This window comes from Myxocyprinus asiaticus, chromosome 4, assembly GCF_019703515.2.
Source record: "Myxocyprinus asiaticus isolate MX2 ecotype Aquarium Trade chromosome 4, UBuf_Myxa_2, whole genome shotgun sequence".
NCBI lineage: Eukaryota > Metazoa > Chordata > Actinopteri > Cypriniformes > Catostomidae > Myxocyprinus > Myxocyprinus asiaticus.
The window spans coordinates 26,853,970-26,870,782 of record NC_059347.1 but is presented as its reverse complement, the minus strand read 5'-3'; the positions used below and the strand labels follow the sequence as shown (position 1 = coordinate 26,870,782).

At 37.7% G+C, this 16,813-nt stretch overlaps 1 protein-coding gene across 1 annotated transcript in view; it reads left to right on the top strand.

Moving 5' to 3' along the window:
* Positions 1-16,813, top strand: part of LOC127434483 (A disintegrin and metalloproteinase with thrombospondin motifs 3-like) — a 217,127-nt gene that overhangs the window by 118,756 nt on the left and 81,558 nt on the right. The window contains exons 9-13 of the mRNA XM_051687301.1: positions 1,684-1,827; positions 6,547-6,679; positions 9,243-9,356; positions 9,462-9,607; positions 10,963-11,138. Of these exons, the coding sequence (XP_051543261.1) occupies positions 1,684-1,827; positions 6,547-6,679; positions 9,243-9,356; positions 9,462-9,607; positions 10,963-11,138 (713 nt within the window). The remainder of the gene's footprint in view (positions 1-1,683; positions 1,828-6,546; positions 6,680-9,242; positions 9,357-9,461; positions 9,608-10,962; positions 11,139-16,813) is intronic.

Below are 16,813 nucleotides of genomic sequence, written 5' to 3'. Positions count from 1 at the left end.
ATTAAGAAAGCCCTGTATAATTAAGCTTGTTTCAGGTTCACCTTACCCTGTTCTGACCACCATGTTTCTTAAAGGAGTAGTTCACCCAAAAATGAAAATTTGCTGATAACCCTCAGGCCATCCAAGATGTATCTGAGTTTCTTTCATCAAAACAGAATTTAAGACTTTTAGGATTTCATTGCAGGCCGCCTCCTCTAAATAATGCAAGTGAATGTACTCCATTTTTTTGACGGTCCAAAATAATCAAAATAATCCACGCAACAAATAAAGTTCTTCTAAATGCAAACGATTGATTATTTTGAGAAACAAAACAATACTTATATACTTATAACTACAGATGTTCGCTTCTGTACATCTCTGTGACATGCGCTCATGAGAGGGATGACGTAAGCTTGTTGGTAAGGTCACGCGTCACATGGAGGAGGAGTCAGGAAGCGCGTCATTGTTTACATTGTTTTTTTTGTTTATTATTATTATTTGGAAATTATTTTGTATTTTATTTTATATTGTTTTGAAATTGTTTTGGACTGTTTTGGTTTGTGAAGGGTGCTTGGTCTGTGGTCTGTGCAAGTTTCTCTTGTAAACAATGACGTGCTTCCTGACACCTCCACGTGACGCATGACCTTACCAATGAGCTTATGTCATCCCTCTCATGAGCACAATTTAAGTATTGTTTTGTTTCTCAAAATAATCAATCGTTTGCGTTCAGAAGAACTTTATTTGTCGACTGGAGTTATGTGGATTATTTTGATGCACCCTAAATATGCATTTTGGACCGTCAAAAAACGGAGGACATTCACTTGCATTGTTTAAAGGAGGAGGCCTGAAATGAAATCCTAAAAGTCTTAAATTCTGTTTTTATGAAGTAAGAAACTCAGATACATTTTGGATGGCCTGAGGGTGAGTAAATTATCAGCAAATTTTCATTTTTGGGTGAACTATTCCTTTAAGGGGTGTTCATGTTTACTCATTATATGTTCTTGCATTTAAAAACAGTTAGACATGCCTAACGGAATAGAACAGAAATAATTCAGCGATCTAAAGAAACTTGATAACTTTCAATTTTAAAACATACAACATCTTAAAATCACAACACTTGTGGCAGGATGCTTAAAAAAACACACAAGGCGAAACAAAATGACTAAAGATGTTTGTATGTGTGTGGCTGTAGGAACGGTGCTTTAAAGGGAATTTAAAGATGCAACACTTCCAAGAGGGTTTTACACAGCACGCTGTCAGCATGTTAATTTAAGCACCGCCCTAAAAATATTAAGAAAAAAACTCAAAAACAAATCTAAATTAGTCAACCATTCATCTAACAACTCACTAGTCGACAACCATGACCCATCCCTAACTGTTAATGTATGACATAACATCCATAAAATACACTAACGTTACATCCATTTCTTGCTGTTGCACTTGCCTATATTGCCAGGTTCCTCTGCTGGTTCTGTATTTGCCATGGTTTTGCAAAGAAATGTGTAGCTCATGTCTAGCAACACCCCTGGTATAATGTGTCTGTTTTTAATTTCTATTGTCATACCCATTAATCTGTTATGCTGGGAGGCGCCAGAGGTGCATTCCCATTTAGATACATCTACGCTAATCGGAGAAAAATTTTTTACTTCTGACCATTGCTTCACTAATATCTACCTACTTACCATAATTTTGCCTTTTCTGTAGTCTGGGAATGGAGCATGATGGTCAGGGCAACCGCTGTGGTGATGAGACAGCCATGGGAAGTGTGATGGCCCCTCTGGTGCAAGCAGCCTTCCACCGTTATCACTGGTCTATATGCAGTGGACAAGAACTAAAAAGATACATCCAGTGAGTTCACAGTTCTCTCTTCTCACACATCTCTGTGTGTTATCCCTTGAAATATGAGGGTCTTGAACTTATGTACATGTTCTACATGGAAATTTCTTCTCACAGATTTACCTTTGATAAATATTTCTCATGGGTTACTTGAGCGTAAATATCAGCCCTTGTTATGACTGGAGCTCTGCTTTGTTTGGTGTCACTATAGGCTCAGCTGACCGTTTATCTAATTGGTAAATTGACTGGTAATTAGATTGCAGTGATATCCTTAAGCTTACAGACCATCATGAACAACAGGGATTAACTGTAAACAAACCCATAATTGCTACTCTGCTAATGCCATGATGAGTATTGTGAAAATCTTCAGCACCATACCAACCAAAACCTCTCTCAGTGGCTTTGTTTTTATAAGGAGCACTCTACAATAATGTTTTCTTCAGTTCTTTTCATTTTTGTTTTGAATCTAAATCACCTTTGATGCAATAGAACAGAGTCCAGACTGAAATAACATTTTGGCTATTAACAATTAGTTTCAAAGTACTCTTTTTTTCTGTGAAGTGTGTTTTGAATGTTAAAATATTTTCTCCTATTCCAGTTTAATAAGAAGAGACAACTAAATCGAAGGCCCCATTTACACTAATAGTAATTTTTGCATTAATATGAATTTTTGGTGATCGGATCTCTATCGGGTAGCACTTGACCACATTAAATGCCAGGTGTAAATGCACCCAAGACGCATTGTGACCAGATCTTGATCTGAGCACTGAAATCACATTCGGAAGTGATCAGGGATGAATTCTGACCACATTCAAAGAAGGGTTAAATGCAATGAGTTTTTGTTATCCAGATAGAACTAAGTATTTAATTATGCAATGAGGTTATGCTACAGTCATCCATTGTTAAAGTGCTGTGTTATGGTGTCTTGTCTTTTTCTGTTTATTTTGCCATTGCAATGTGAAAAACACAACAGACACTGCCGTCTTGCAATCTCACTCGATCAGTGAACAATATCCCATGAATTATTCCATGAAAACACTTGGAATATCTCGACTCTCTCCTTAAATCCTGTGCGACCAGGCGTCACTTGCATGTTTCAGATGAGAAGCATATTCAGCACTTACAATGTGCCAAACACTATATGAATATCATTACATTTACTTTGTTGACATGAAATTTAGCTTTGGCAACCGGACAAAAAAATGTAATGATGGAAAAACCCTGACTGTCAAAGTGATGGAAAGCATTTAAATTATCCATAAATATTTTTAAAATTTGCTAAAAGACTTTTACTAAATCAATGTTTAGTTACCCCATTCTCTGATATAATATATAACTTGTTTTTCCATTTTGCATATCTGTATCCAATCACAGTGGAGATGCTTTTGACTGCAAGGTGTAAATGCAATCTAGCTAACGAATTTCCAGATTCTCTCTGTATATGAAACGCATGTTAATGCAAGGTGTCAAGTCAAGTTATTTTTATTTGTATAGCGCTTTTCATAACACACATTGTTTCAAAGCATCCTTACAGAAAATCATGCTTTAACAGACAATGAAACTGTAATATCTATAAAGTCTTAGAATCATCATTGTGTAATTTGATTAAATATGATTGTAAATTGTGTATAAAAATGTATTATTAAATAATTAAATTATAATTGTATTTAGAACCCCAGTGAGCAAGCCAAAGGCAACTGTGGTAAGGAATACAAAACTCCATAAGATGTAGGTTAATGGAGAAAAATAACCCTGGGAGAAACCAGGCTCACTGTGGGGGCCAGTTCCCCTCTGGCTAAACAGCATGAATATAATGCAAATAGTTATTTGTGTGCAGTGCAAGTCATGTTTTAAAATTTGTAAACTAAGTAAGTGTTAAGGTCCAGTGTTTTAACTGGATTTTGTATGAACTGTAAGATTAATGACTACTGTCTTTGAAGTTCATCCTGGATTAAGTGCAGAAGTTCACATAGATGCATTGTCATTTGTTAGTTGGCTGATAAAGGCTTTTTTTGGCAATTAATTGATAGTCTATGTATTCCATTTCAAGAGTGTAGTCAAGAGTAAACAAAGGTGATGCAGGCAGAGATCAGTGAGGTGCATCGCAGTTCAACCGGCAGGTCATTTCAGTGAGGTTCGGTGGGGTCCATCATAAGTCCAAGTTTCAGGCAGTGGCATATGAAGTATCCGATGTCTTACAGTTGGAGTTGGCATTAGTTCATACTCTGATGTCCATCGTTAAAGACCGAAGTGATGTCTGGCTAGCACCGGCTGTAGTTTGTCATCATCACTCAGCGACATGTAGCAGTGGAGTCAGACATGAAGCTGGAATGGTGGTGGATCTGGCCGGCTCTGGTAACCCCTGGATATGAATCCCAGGGTTAAGACAGGGAAAAAATAAATAAATTGAATAATATTATCATAGATGCCATTCAATTTATTGCGGAGTTATATATTATGAGAAAAGTTTCTGAGAAATATCTAATTGTGATGAATAAATTAGGTGTATGCCTGGCTAAATAGATGAGTCTTTAGTGTAGAATTAAACTGAGTGAGTGTGTCTGTGTCCCGAACAGTGTTAGGGAGACTATTCCATAGTTTAGAAGCCAGATATGAAAAGGATCTACCTCCTTTTGTGGATTTTTATATTCTAGGAACTATTAACAGGCCAGAATTTTGTGATCGTAATGAATGTGATGGAATATAGCATGACATAAGGTCACTGTAGCACTGTGGCGCTAGACCATTCATAGTTTTGTATGTATTTAACAGAACTGTAAAATTAATATGAAATTTTACAGGTAGCCAATGTAACGACGATAGAATGGGGCTAATATGATCATATTTCTTGGTTCTAGTCAGCACTCTGGCAGCTGCATTTTGAACCAGTTGAAGTTTATTTATTGAACAGTACATCCTCCTAGTAATGCATTACAATAATCTAGTCTTGAGGTCATGAATGCATGAATTAGTTTTTCGGCATCAGAGCATGTGTCGTAACTTAACAATATTTCTGAGGTGGAAAAATTCTGTTCTACAAACATTGGAAATTTGATTTTCAAAGATTGGTATTAAATATAACACCTTAATTCTTCGCTGTAGAAGACAACGTAACAGTACATCCATTGAGAGTCACATTATATTTTAGCAGAATTGAGTAGAAGGAAATTTCTGGCCATTCAGTCTTTGATTTAATTGTTACACTCTGCTAATTTGGAGAATTGTGAAATTTCATCGGGTTTAGAAGAAATATAAAGTTGGGTATCGTCAGAAACTTACTCCACAATTCCTGATAATACCTCCCAAGGGAAGAATGTATAAGGAGAAAAGCAGAGGCCCTTAAACTGATCCCTGTGGCACTCCATACTTTTGTTTGATTTGACAATTCCACGTTTACACATACAGATTGGTAGCGGTCTGATAAATAGGACCTAAACCATGCTAATGCAAGTCCACTAATGCCAACATAATTCTCCAGCCTATTCAAGAGAATGTTGTGATCTATCGTGTCGAAGGCAGAACTAAGATCTAAAAGCACTAGAACAGAAATGCAGCCGCCATCAGATGATCACAGTCTCTGTACTGTGATGGAGCCTAAATCCTGACTGAAATTGTTCATATATACCATTTCTCTGTAGAAATTAACATAGTTGGGATGCCACTACCTTTTCTAGTATTTTCGACATAAATGAGAGATTTGAAATCGGTCTATAATTAGCCAATTCTCCAGGATTAAGCTGTGGCTTCTTAATAAGCAGTTTGATAACTGCCATTTTAAAGTTTCTTGGGACATGTCCTAAGGATAGCAAGGAGTTAATAATATTAAGAAGAGGTTCTGAGATTACAGGGAATACCTCTTTTGAGAGCTTAGTTGGTATTGGATCTAACATACATGTTGTGGCTTTTGATTTTTGAAATTTTGAAGTTTTGTAAGCTCTACATGACCTATGACAGCGAAGGATTGAAGTTGCTCGTGAGCAAAATTATGGGACATTGTTTTCTGAGGTGCAGTGACAGTTGATTGCATAATTCCAATTTTATTTCTGATGATTTCTATTTTATCAGTAAAGAAATTCATGAAGTCATTACTATTGTGCTGTAACGGAATATCTGGTTCAGTCGAGGATTTATTCCTAACCAATTTAGCCACTGTACTGAATAAAAACCTAGGATTGTTGTGATTATTTTCTACAAGTTTGCTATAATATGCTGACCTGGCAGCTTTTAGTGCCTGTCTGTATCTACAGATACTATCCTTCAATGCACCTCGAAATACCTCTAATTTTGTATTCTTCCCTTGCGCTCCATTTTCTGAGGTGCTCTCTTGAGAGCATGAGTGTGATCATTGTACCATGGTGCAGGGCTTTTTTCTTGAATTTCCTTTAACCGAAGGGGGGTGACACTATCAAGAGTGCTAGAGAAGACTGTATTTATATTTTCTGTTATTACATCACTGTTTACATGTACAATAAATACGTTACTGGACATACTAGTATAGATGTTTCTTTCATATCATTAGGGTTCATATCATTACATTTCCATTGCCTTGATGTGAACAGAAGCTAACACTAAAGTAGTATCCTTGTAAATTGTCTCAGTTCATTACGTAGTGCTCTTCACCTCTAGTTTATGGTTTGCACATGAGTTTAAGAAGTGGTTTAAAAGGTCATTCATGAAACATATTTTTTGGGTGTATTTAAATATCTCTCTCTGAACTTTGTTTTTACACAGCTCATATGATTGCCTCCTGGACGACCCCTTCAAACATGACTGGCCCCAGCTTCCTGAACTTCCTGGCATCAGTTACTCCATGGATGAGCAGTGTCGATTCGATTTTGGAGTTGGATACAAAATATGTACTTCAGTGAGTGTAGACTTGGCTTAGAGTGTAGGCTGTATTCTCTTCTGACAGATCTGATAAATGTCAGTCATTAATCCAAGAAGTAAGGAATCAATCTTCAAAGTCCTTTATATTTTAACAAATGATCTTGTTCAGGTCTCTACAAAAAGTCTTCTGGATGTAAGTGCGTCAAATACACTGAATATTTCTCTGCCAAGTTTCACTAATGAGGAACAACATTAAAGAAAGATGTATGTCTATGATAATATTTTAGTAATATGTTCTGGCCTATTCAAAAGTTATTGCTCAGTTTCCAAGCTATTTGTTCTATCATCCTAAACTCAGCTCTGAACATTTTTACCCACATTTCCCAAGTGTAAAATAAATAGGTGGTGCATAACCCCAATCACAGGTGTAGTTTTAGGCATAAGATTCTCACACCTGGTTTATTGCCTGACACAGAACCAGCAGAAGGCAAGATGTTTGGCATTCTTTCATCAAAGGCTGTTACACTATTAAACAAGACCAGCATGCTGTGATCATTACCCCCAACCCCTATGTCATGCCTAAACAAGCTGAGTGTCAGAGGCCTGGCAAAAACTCTCATCCCCATGATATTTTCTATGACCCACTAATCATGTTCTAAACAGTTGGCTCTCTGCAGACATGAAAATAGTGGCACCATTGTCAGCGTGGATAGTAACAATTAGATTGTAATGGGATTTTAAACAATGTATTTGTCAAGAACTACATGTTGTTTCCCATGTCTTCACTGTGACATTTTAATTAGTTCTCTGTGAGTTTGTGGCACAAAAAAGCTAATTTTGCAGTTTTAAAGTCTTTTCCAGTTTAGATAAATCATTTGTAGACCTATAATAAGCATTCCTGGTATGTGGCATCCATGAATATGGTACACTTTAGTGTCCTGTGACAGGGTTGAATGGAAAACATTCATGAGGTTGACAATCAAGTTTTTTTTGAAAGGAAAGCACCTCTTTTCACTGACCCGTTTGTTGAAAAAGAAAAAAAAAAAGCTTCATTTTATGTTTTTCAGGGCTTATTTTGAACCCTATCCATGGAAAGTGCCATGTCCTCGTGAAGAGCAGCATTTGGCACATGCCTTAGAAAAAAATGTGACTTATGCATTTAATTTGTACGAATTAGCGTCATGACAAAAATAATATCCAAGAAAAAAATTAGCTTCACCTGTGACCCTCTCAGTACAAATGTGATTCGAAGCGTGAACCTGTGAAAAAGCTAAAGACGTATTATTCCAACTGGTTGCCAAGGGACTTGTTAGAGACTTAGAAGGAAGTGCTTTTTTCATTGAAACAGTGTTTCCCAGCTAAGCCTTCAACACTGTGCAGACTCTCTCCTGGGCAAATCTGTACATTTATTAAAGGTACATTTGAGTCTTCCCTACTCCACACTGCATTTCAAATAAGCAGCACTGTTTTGGTGAAGCTCAAAGATAAACCATATATTGCACCTGTCATTCATTAGCTCACACAGCCTTGTGTTCCAGGCTGCCACTTTAATTATTTGTTTATATCGTGTGTTTCTTTTTTATTATTTTTATGAGAAGAATAGCAGGATTGTCAGTCCTTCACATTGTAATTTCGATGCCACTTGCTCCTACTGTGCTTAATGAATAGAAAAAGTAGCCTTAATGAACAGAAGTCCAGCTGCATATCAGCCTCAAGTGTATAAGGTTTCCATTCTCAAATTATCTTCACAGTGTGATATTTCCTGTGAACACAGAAAATCAGTCATTTCTCTCTATCCCTCTCTTTCATTTTCTGCATGTGAAGCATTAGAGGAGACTTTTTTCGATGTCCAATTATTCTGCTGTCTAGAGTTTTGAAGTCTTTGAATTCAAACTAATATCGAAATGTTTCTTAAACTGTAACATTGTAACAAAACTAAGTCTGTCGCTGCTAGCCACTGTAACATACAGGATTTTATTTAGGCTATGTGGTTGGGGCAGTTGTAACTAATTTTTGCATATGAAAATTTTCTTTTTAAATTAAAAAGCTGAATCTTTAAAATACATTTTGAACTTTATTTCATCTAAGTATCTGGTTGATGACTTTTTGACTCATCAGCTCAATATGTTGTAGTAAAAAGTATTCACTGTAACTTGCTTCAGATAATTATAATGTAGGACCCACTTTATTCCTTACAGCTAAGACAGTGATTACCATATAAAGTTGAAAACTATTTAGTAATATAAATAAGAATGAATGCATTTACATTATTACTTTGAGATGTGCTGAGAAACAGTGGATTAATATAATTTATTTTCAAGTGCTGTCAGCATTACCACTAGCTCCAGAGCAACATTGGCAAGCTGAAGAAGGAAAATCAGTTCAGTGTTCTTTTATTCAATCTGTGCTCAAGCACCTACTGTAAGAGGCAAAGGATTGTCAGAGCTTATGTCTTGTGGAATTGTAGCTGAGTAAAATATTAGACGTTTGTCTCAACATTTAATTCTCTCTCTCTCTCTCTCTCTCTCTCTCTCTCGCTCTCTCACTCTCACTCACACTCTGTCAACCATCCAACCATGGTTGCTTTTTTCTCCCTTCAGTTTCGCACATTTGATCCATGCAAGCAGCTGTGGTGCAGTCATCCAGATAACCCTTACTTCTGCAAGACAAAAAAGGGGCCTCCATTGGATGGAACAGAATGTGCACCTGGGAAGGTAATCCATGCGTCTCCTTATTGCTGTGCCTGTTTTTCACTGCTCCCTTGTTGTGGTCAGGAAGTCCATCGCAATATTACTCTGTTTAACTCCTGTCCCTCATAGTGGTGTTACAAAGGTCACTGCATGTGGAAGAACACCAACCAAGTGAAGCAAGATGGAGCCTGGGGTGCCTGGAGCAAGTATAGTTCCTGCTCTCGCTCCTGTGGAACAGGCGTGCGTTTCAAAACCCGCCAGTGCAACAACCCAGTGTATGTTATCTACTCTACTCGCAGTGAGGCTTAAAAATGAAGAGCAACATTGCAGAGACATAACATTTAACCTCCACCCTGGTGTACTTGCCTTGAATTAAGGTAATATTCAGTAGTAATGATCAAATATATGGAGGGAAACAATGACTTCTAGAGAAAACTACAGCATACATGGAGCAAGGATGTACATGATTGGCTCTAACCAATGAGACGAAAGGTCAAACATGAAAAACGGTTCATTGAACATCTAGTGGGAGTTAGCTTTGTGTTACATCAAACAAAACAAAATTATTATACTGATTTTATTATACTTTATTTATGAAAGAAATCAGCTGTTTGTTGCATATAATGTACTGCCAGCCAGTCATTATTACAAAATAAACCCAGACAGGGTGATCAGGGTTATTTTGCAATAACGGCCAACTGACTGTACATTATACAACTTATTACACGGCCACTTGCTAAAGAAATAAATAATTGGACATTGAATATTGATTTGAGTATAAATTATTTTATTATGTGAGAAGAAGGAGACCACAGTGTGCTACAAGAGACATGTCTAGCACAATGTAGGGGATTCGTTGCCAGGGAAACAATATACAGTTTAGGTAATTATACACAAATATTTGTCCACAAAATGACACGATTGACCAATTAGAATCAAGTACTCCAGAAAGCTGTCTAATAAAAATAAATATATTCCCATTATCAAGTTGACTTTCAAAATGATGTGTAATGGATTCTTCCAAAAGATTATTTTGTCCTTTAGTAACCTATGCCAAAGTAATATATCAAGATTTTTAAATCACTGTACCACCTTATTTAATCTGCTGAATCCTCTTGTAGTGTTATTTTATAAAAGTCTCTTTTTTAGAGAAACATCTGCTCAGGGTGTTTTTATGTAACCAGAGGGCTGCTGTCTTTTCTGAGTGTCAAGGGGGATGGTATTTTATGCACGAGCAAACGAGTGGATGCTTATTAATTAGCATGCACGCTGTGAAAATTAAGGAAGCAAGAGAGCAGGGAATTTTGCCTTTTTTTGTTTGTTTTTTCTTTGTATGTCACACATTAGTCTGTGATGCAAGCTGCAGAGTTTAAACTGTTGTCAAAAGTTAATCCATCTTTTGGGTCAGTTGTCATTTCATCCAAACATTGCTTAGTTAGTCTGAATTTGGATCTAAATATTTTATTTCTAAGTTCTCTTGTGCCAGACTTGTCCTTCAAAGACATTCATTTAAACTTTATTTTGATGAACTTTGATTATTTAATTTTTTTATTTTTATTTTTTTATTCAAAGATGTTTATATGTTTGAAGTGATTGGTCGACCTTAACTTTGACATTATCTGTTATTTAGTCCATCTCATGGTGGTCAAGACTGCCCAGGGGTGAACTATGAGTACCAGCTGTGTAACACAGATGATTGCCCTAAACACTTTGAGGACTTCAGAGCTCAACAGTGTCAACTTCGCAACTCACACTTTGAATACCAGAATGCCAAACACCACTGGCTTCCCTACGAGCACCCAGACGGTGAGTTTGTCAGATTTTAAAGCATTGTAATTTTAAGAGCCAGAGGGTGGGATTGCTCTTAGCTTTTATCATTGGAATAGGATACATAAACCCACACATCCTTTATGTATGCACAACAAGACCAGAGGCACCAGATCAAGTTTTGAATTGGGGGGCCACGGACTCGTTGGGAGGTCATGACATGTCGATGGCTTAACTCATGAATATTAATTAGGTTCTTGGTGATGTTGCTAGGTAACTTAACTGGACGTCCATCTGCATGACCTAATTAATATTCATGGTCCAAGCCTTCAATATATTTCTGAATTCTGGTCTCGAGGATATATGTGTGAAAATACACTTTGGTTCAGAGGCCTGCAGAATGTACAACACAGACTTGGTGTTGAGATTTTATATTAAACCAGCTTTAAATTTGATCTTTAAGGTGAATATTCAGTATGTACATGACATTTTGCTGTTTTATATATATATTCTAAATGCACATATCCTAACTTACATCTCCAAGATGTATTGATATGGAGATCGATTGTTGAACATCTCCATGACATCAAAACGTAAATTTTTGTCAACAACTTAACATCAAATTATGATATGAACAAAAACGTAAAAGATGTTCAAACAATTAACATTGTTGATACATTGATTGTACTGAGACTCACATACTATATACTGACACACAATGCACATAAAATGTAGCAAGCATTCCCTGTCTGAAGGAAATTCATGCTGTAAAGTTAGCATGTTCAAGTTAAGTTGTCCATCCACACAGCTCATGAATCCTTCCTTCCCTCTGTGAGAAATATAGCATATCCATTCCTATTTTGTTCAAGCACACTTTGCCCAGTACTGACCAATTATCAGGCTTGTGCAGTAAAAGAAGCCATAATAGTGCCCTCACACACAAGGTGACAGGGTGTTACTTAAGTGTTTCTTCATTCTCAACTTCAGTACTACTTTGGCACTACTTTGCTGTTGCTTCACATTTTGTTTGCAGTCCAGTGATATTCATTTGATCGGCTTTTTATATATACCTCTATTCTCTTTTGTGTGTAATGTAAAATGTGATTTTGAAAAATCCATGAAATGTGAAAAGCTTCTGTCACTCAGCACAAAAGCAAATGAAACATCAATGAAAGGCATTGTGACAAATCAGAGCTTCACTCATCTGGTGATGTGTGTAAAGCCTGTTGAACTGCATCACTCTCCAGACATAAATCTGAGAGCATGTATTAAAGGGTTCATGAATTGAGAAATACAATTTTCCTTGATCTTTTGACATATAAGAGGTCATTGTACTATAAAAACATACTTTAAATTTCAGAACTCAAAACGTATTCGTTAGTCCAAAAAAAGGATTTATCCAAAACGACTCATTTCTACTTTCTTGTCTGTATTGCGTAATAGAGATGAATACATCAGCACAAATCTGCCTCTGCATAAACAGGTCACCGCCTACTTCATCATTGCCTCTTTGGCCCACCCACAGGTTCGCGGTTAGAGTGGTGATGAGAGTCAGCACGTCAGGGTTAAACACAGGGATTATTGGAGCAACAAGTGTTTTGCGATGCCTGCGAAGTTTTCAAAACGTTGTGCAGTGCCAGGTTGTGGAAAAATAGACACTTTGCATTTGATTCCTAATGATCCTAACATTAGGAAAGAGTAGCTAACATTTATTTTTTATGAAGTCCCGGATAGCGTCAGTAAGACAGTGTTTGTTTGTTTGCTTCATTTTACTTCTTTTTCAAACATGACACAGTTCGATGCAGGCTTTGCAGAAAGACTTAAATTAAAAGTTGGTGCAGTGCCAACTATATTGGACCTGACAGTAATGTCGCAACAGACAAGTGTGAGTATCCATGTTAATTCTATTGCTTCATATGTGACTGACTGTTAGATATATACTGAGTATTTAAATGTTTTCACCAAAATTTCCAAGCTTAATATTAGTACTATTCATGAGAAACTATTCGCTGAATTCATGTTGTTTAGCTTTCTTTTGATTTGATCCTAGTGATTTCAGTTGAACATGTGTATTAGTTTTAATGTGTGCTTCGCGTATCTTGTCGCATCCAGCTTTCAATAATAAATGCCCTTAGTATTAGCATGTTGTCATTGTTTTACTTGAATATTGCTTTCAGAGGACATCACTTCAGCAACCCTTTTAACAACCTAGAGAATAACAATGTGGTCAAACTTTCATTTGACAATGTAGATTTATTTCTGGGATACATGTAAGTAAACACAGACATTCTGCACCATGTACCTACCACAGGGATCTCTAAGCAGCATATTATTTCTTTTTCTGTGGGCATGATGGCACAATTGCCACAGATGCACCTATAGAGGATTGACAGCAATCTATTTAGAGAATCTCTTTCGTTTTTAAAGAAAACATGACTCATTTTAATGAACAATGTATGCGTTTGTCACTACACTGAATATACACTATATTGCCAAAAGTATTCGCTCATCTGCCTTTAGACGCATATGAACTTAAGTGACATCCCATTCTTAATCCATAGGGTTTAATATGACGTCGGCCCATCCTTTTCAGCTATAACAGCTTCAACTCTTCTGGGAAGGCTTTCCACAAGGTTTAGGAGTGTGTTTATGGGAATTTTTGACCATTCTTCCAGAAGCGCATTTGTGAGGTCAGACACTGATGTTGGACGAGAAGGTCTGGCTCGCAGTCTTCGCTCTAATTCATCCCAAAGGTGCTCTGTCGGGTTGAGGTCAGGACTCTGTGCAGGCCAGTCAAGTTCTTCCACACCAAACTCGCTCATCCATGTCTTTATGGACCTTGCTTTGTGCACTGGTGTGCAGTCATGTTGGAACAGGAAGGGGCCATCCCCAAACTGTTCCCACAAAGTTGGGAGCATGGAATTGTCCAAAATCTCTTGGTATGCTGAAGCATTCAGAGTTCCTTTCACTGGAACTAAGGGTCCAAGCCCAGCTCCTGAAAAACAACCCTACACCATAATCCCCCCTCCAACAAACTTCACAGTTGGCACAATGCAGTCAGACAAGTACCGTTCTCCTGGCAACCGCCAAACCCAGACTCGTCCATCAGATTGCCAGATGGAGAAGCGTGATTCGTCACTCCAGAGAATGTGTCTCCACTGCTCTAGAGTCCAGTGGCGGCGTGCTTTACACCACTGCATCCGACGCTTTGCATTGCACCTGGTGATGTATGGCTTGGATGCAGCTGCTCGGCCATGGAAACCCATTCCATGAAGCTCTCTACGCACTGTTCTTGAGCTAATCTGAAGGCCACATGAACTTTGGAGGTCTGTAGCGATTGACTCTGCAGAAAGTTGGCGACCTATGCGCACTATGCGCCTCAGCATCCACTGACCCCACACTGTCATTTTATGTGGCCTACCACTTCGTGGCTGAGTTGCTGTCATTCCCAATCGCTTCCACTTTGTTGTAATACCACTGACAGTTGACTGTGGAATATTTAGTAGCGAGGAAATTTCACGACTGGACTTGTTGCACAGGTGGCATCCTATCACAGTACCACGCTGGAATTCACTGAGCTCCTGAGAGCGGCCCATTCTTTCACAAATGTTTGTAGAAGCAGTCTGCATGCCTAGGTGCTTCATTTTATACACCTGTGGCCATGGAAGTGATTGGAACACCTGAATTCAATTATTTGGATGGGTGAGCGAATACTTTTGGCAATATAGTGTATGATGAACGATGAATATATGAAGAACGACAGTGCGACAAACACCAGTATGTTTTATCCTGTATACATTTACATGTTGCACCATAAGTATATCCTTTGACAGTTATAAATGTGCTAGCACCAATTATTTAATCTTTAGTTGACACTGTCAAGCGTTACAAAGCATTTGTAAAACACAGAAATGTTTCACCGTTGGAAAATGCCCCAAATATGTAACAAGATAAACACTGTTATATTGCATCTTTGTTTAAAAGACAATAAAAAGTAATACCTATTACACAAATAGACAAGAAATAAAAATAAATTAGAGTGATTACTTACCACACTGTCACAGACTGCAGTATCCATGTTGTTTGTGGAGGGGGTTCATTTTCTTCAGATTCGGGGTCAGACTCTGGCTCAAATATGTATGGCTGAATTCCTCCGGTTGCCATTTTTTGCCATCCAAACTTTTTAAAACAATTCCACATGCGTAAAGGCGGGGGCATTGACACTTATTTCATATGCAAAGATGTTACCTAATCATAGCATTGGACGTTAACATTGAAGTCTTAAAGATGGAGTGTTTTAATCAGAAGGCAAAAAACAGGATAGAAAATGGACAATTATTTCTAAATTAACTATTTGATGAAAAAAATCTTACTAACATTATAAGTGGACCTCAGTGAACATTATAAAACAAAATAAAAATTCAATGCATGACACCATTAAAGTTTAGATGTGGTGTTTGAGCTACAGCAGACAGCAATGCACATAGCTGAATCAAGCAAGATGTTTTTGGGGGCCTGTAGAATACTATGTTTAATACTACAGTGGTGTGAAAAAGTGTTTGCCCCCTTCCTGATTTCTTATTTATTTGCATGTTTGTCACACTTAAATGTTTCAGATCATCAAACAAGTTTAAATATTAGTCAAAGTTAACACAAGTAAACACAAAATGCAGTTTTTAAATGAAGGTTGTTATTATTAAGGGAAAACAAAATACAAACCTACATGGCCCTGTGTGAAAATGTGTTTGCCCCACCTGTTAAAACATAACTGTGGTTTATCACACCTGAGTTCAATTTCTCTAGCCACACCCAGGCCTGATTACTGCTACACCTGTTCTCAATCAAGAAATCACTTAAATAGGACCTGCCTGACAAAGTGAAGTAGACCAAAAGATCTTCAAAAGCTAGACATCATGCCGAGATCCAAAGAAATTCAGGAACAAATGAGAAAGAATGTAATTGAGATCTATCAGTCTGGAAAAGGTTATAAAGCCATTTCTAAAGCTTTGGGACTCCAGAGAACCACAGTGAGAGCCATTATCCACAAATGGCGAAAACATGGAACAGTGGTGATCCTTCCCAGGAGTGGCCGGCCGACCAAAATTACCCCAAGAGCGCAGCGACGACTCATCCAAGAGGTCACAAAAGACCCCACAACAACATCCAAAGAACTGCAGGCCTCACTTGCCTCAGTTAAGGTCAGTGTTCATGACTCCACCATAAGAAAGAGACTGGGCAAAAATGGCCTGCATGGCAGAGTTCCAAGACGAAAACCACTGCTGAGCAAAAAGAACATTAAGGCTTGTCTCATTTTTGCCAGAAAAAATCTTGATGATCCCCAAGACTTTTGGGAAAATACTCTGTGGACTGACGAGACAAAAGTTGAACTTTTTGGAAGGTGTGTGTCCCATTACATCTGGCGTAAAAGTAACACCGCATTTCAGAAAAAGAACATCATACCAACAGTAAAATATTGTGGTGGTAGTGTGATGGTCTGGGGCTGTTTTGCTGCTTCAGGACCTGGAAGATTTGCTGTGATAAATGGAACCATGAATTCTGCTGTCTACCAAAAAATCCTGAAGGAGAATGTCCAGCCATCTGTTTGTGACCTCAAGTTGAAGCGAACTTGGGTTCTGCAGCAGGACAATGATCCAAAACACACCAGCAAGTCCACCTCTGAATGGCTGAAGAAAAACAAAATAAAGACTTTGGAG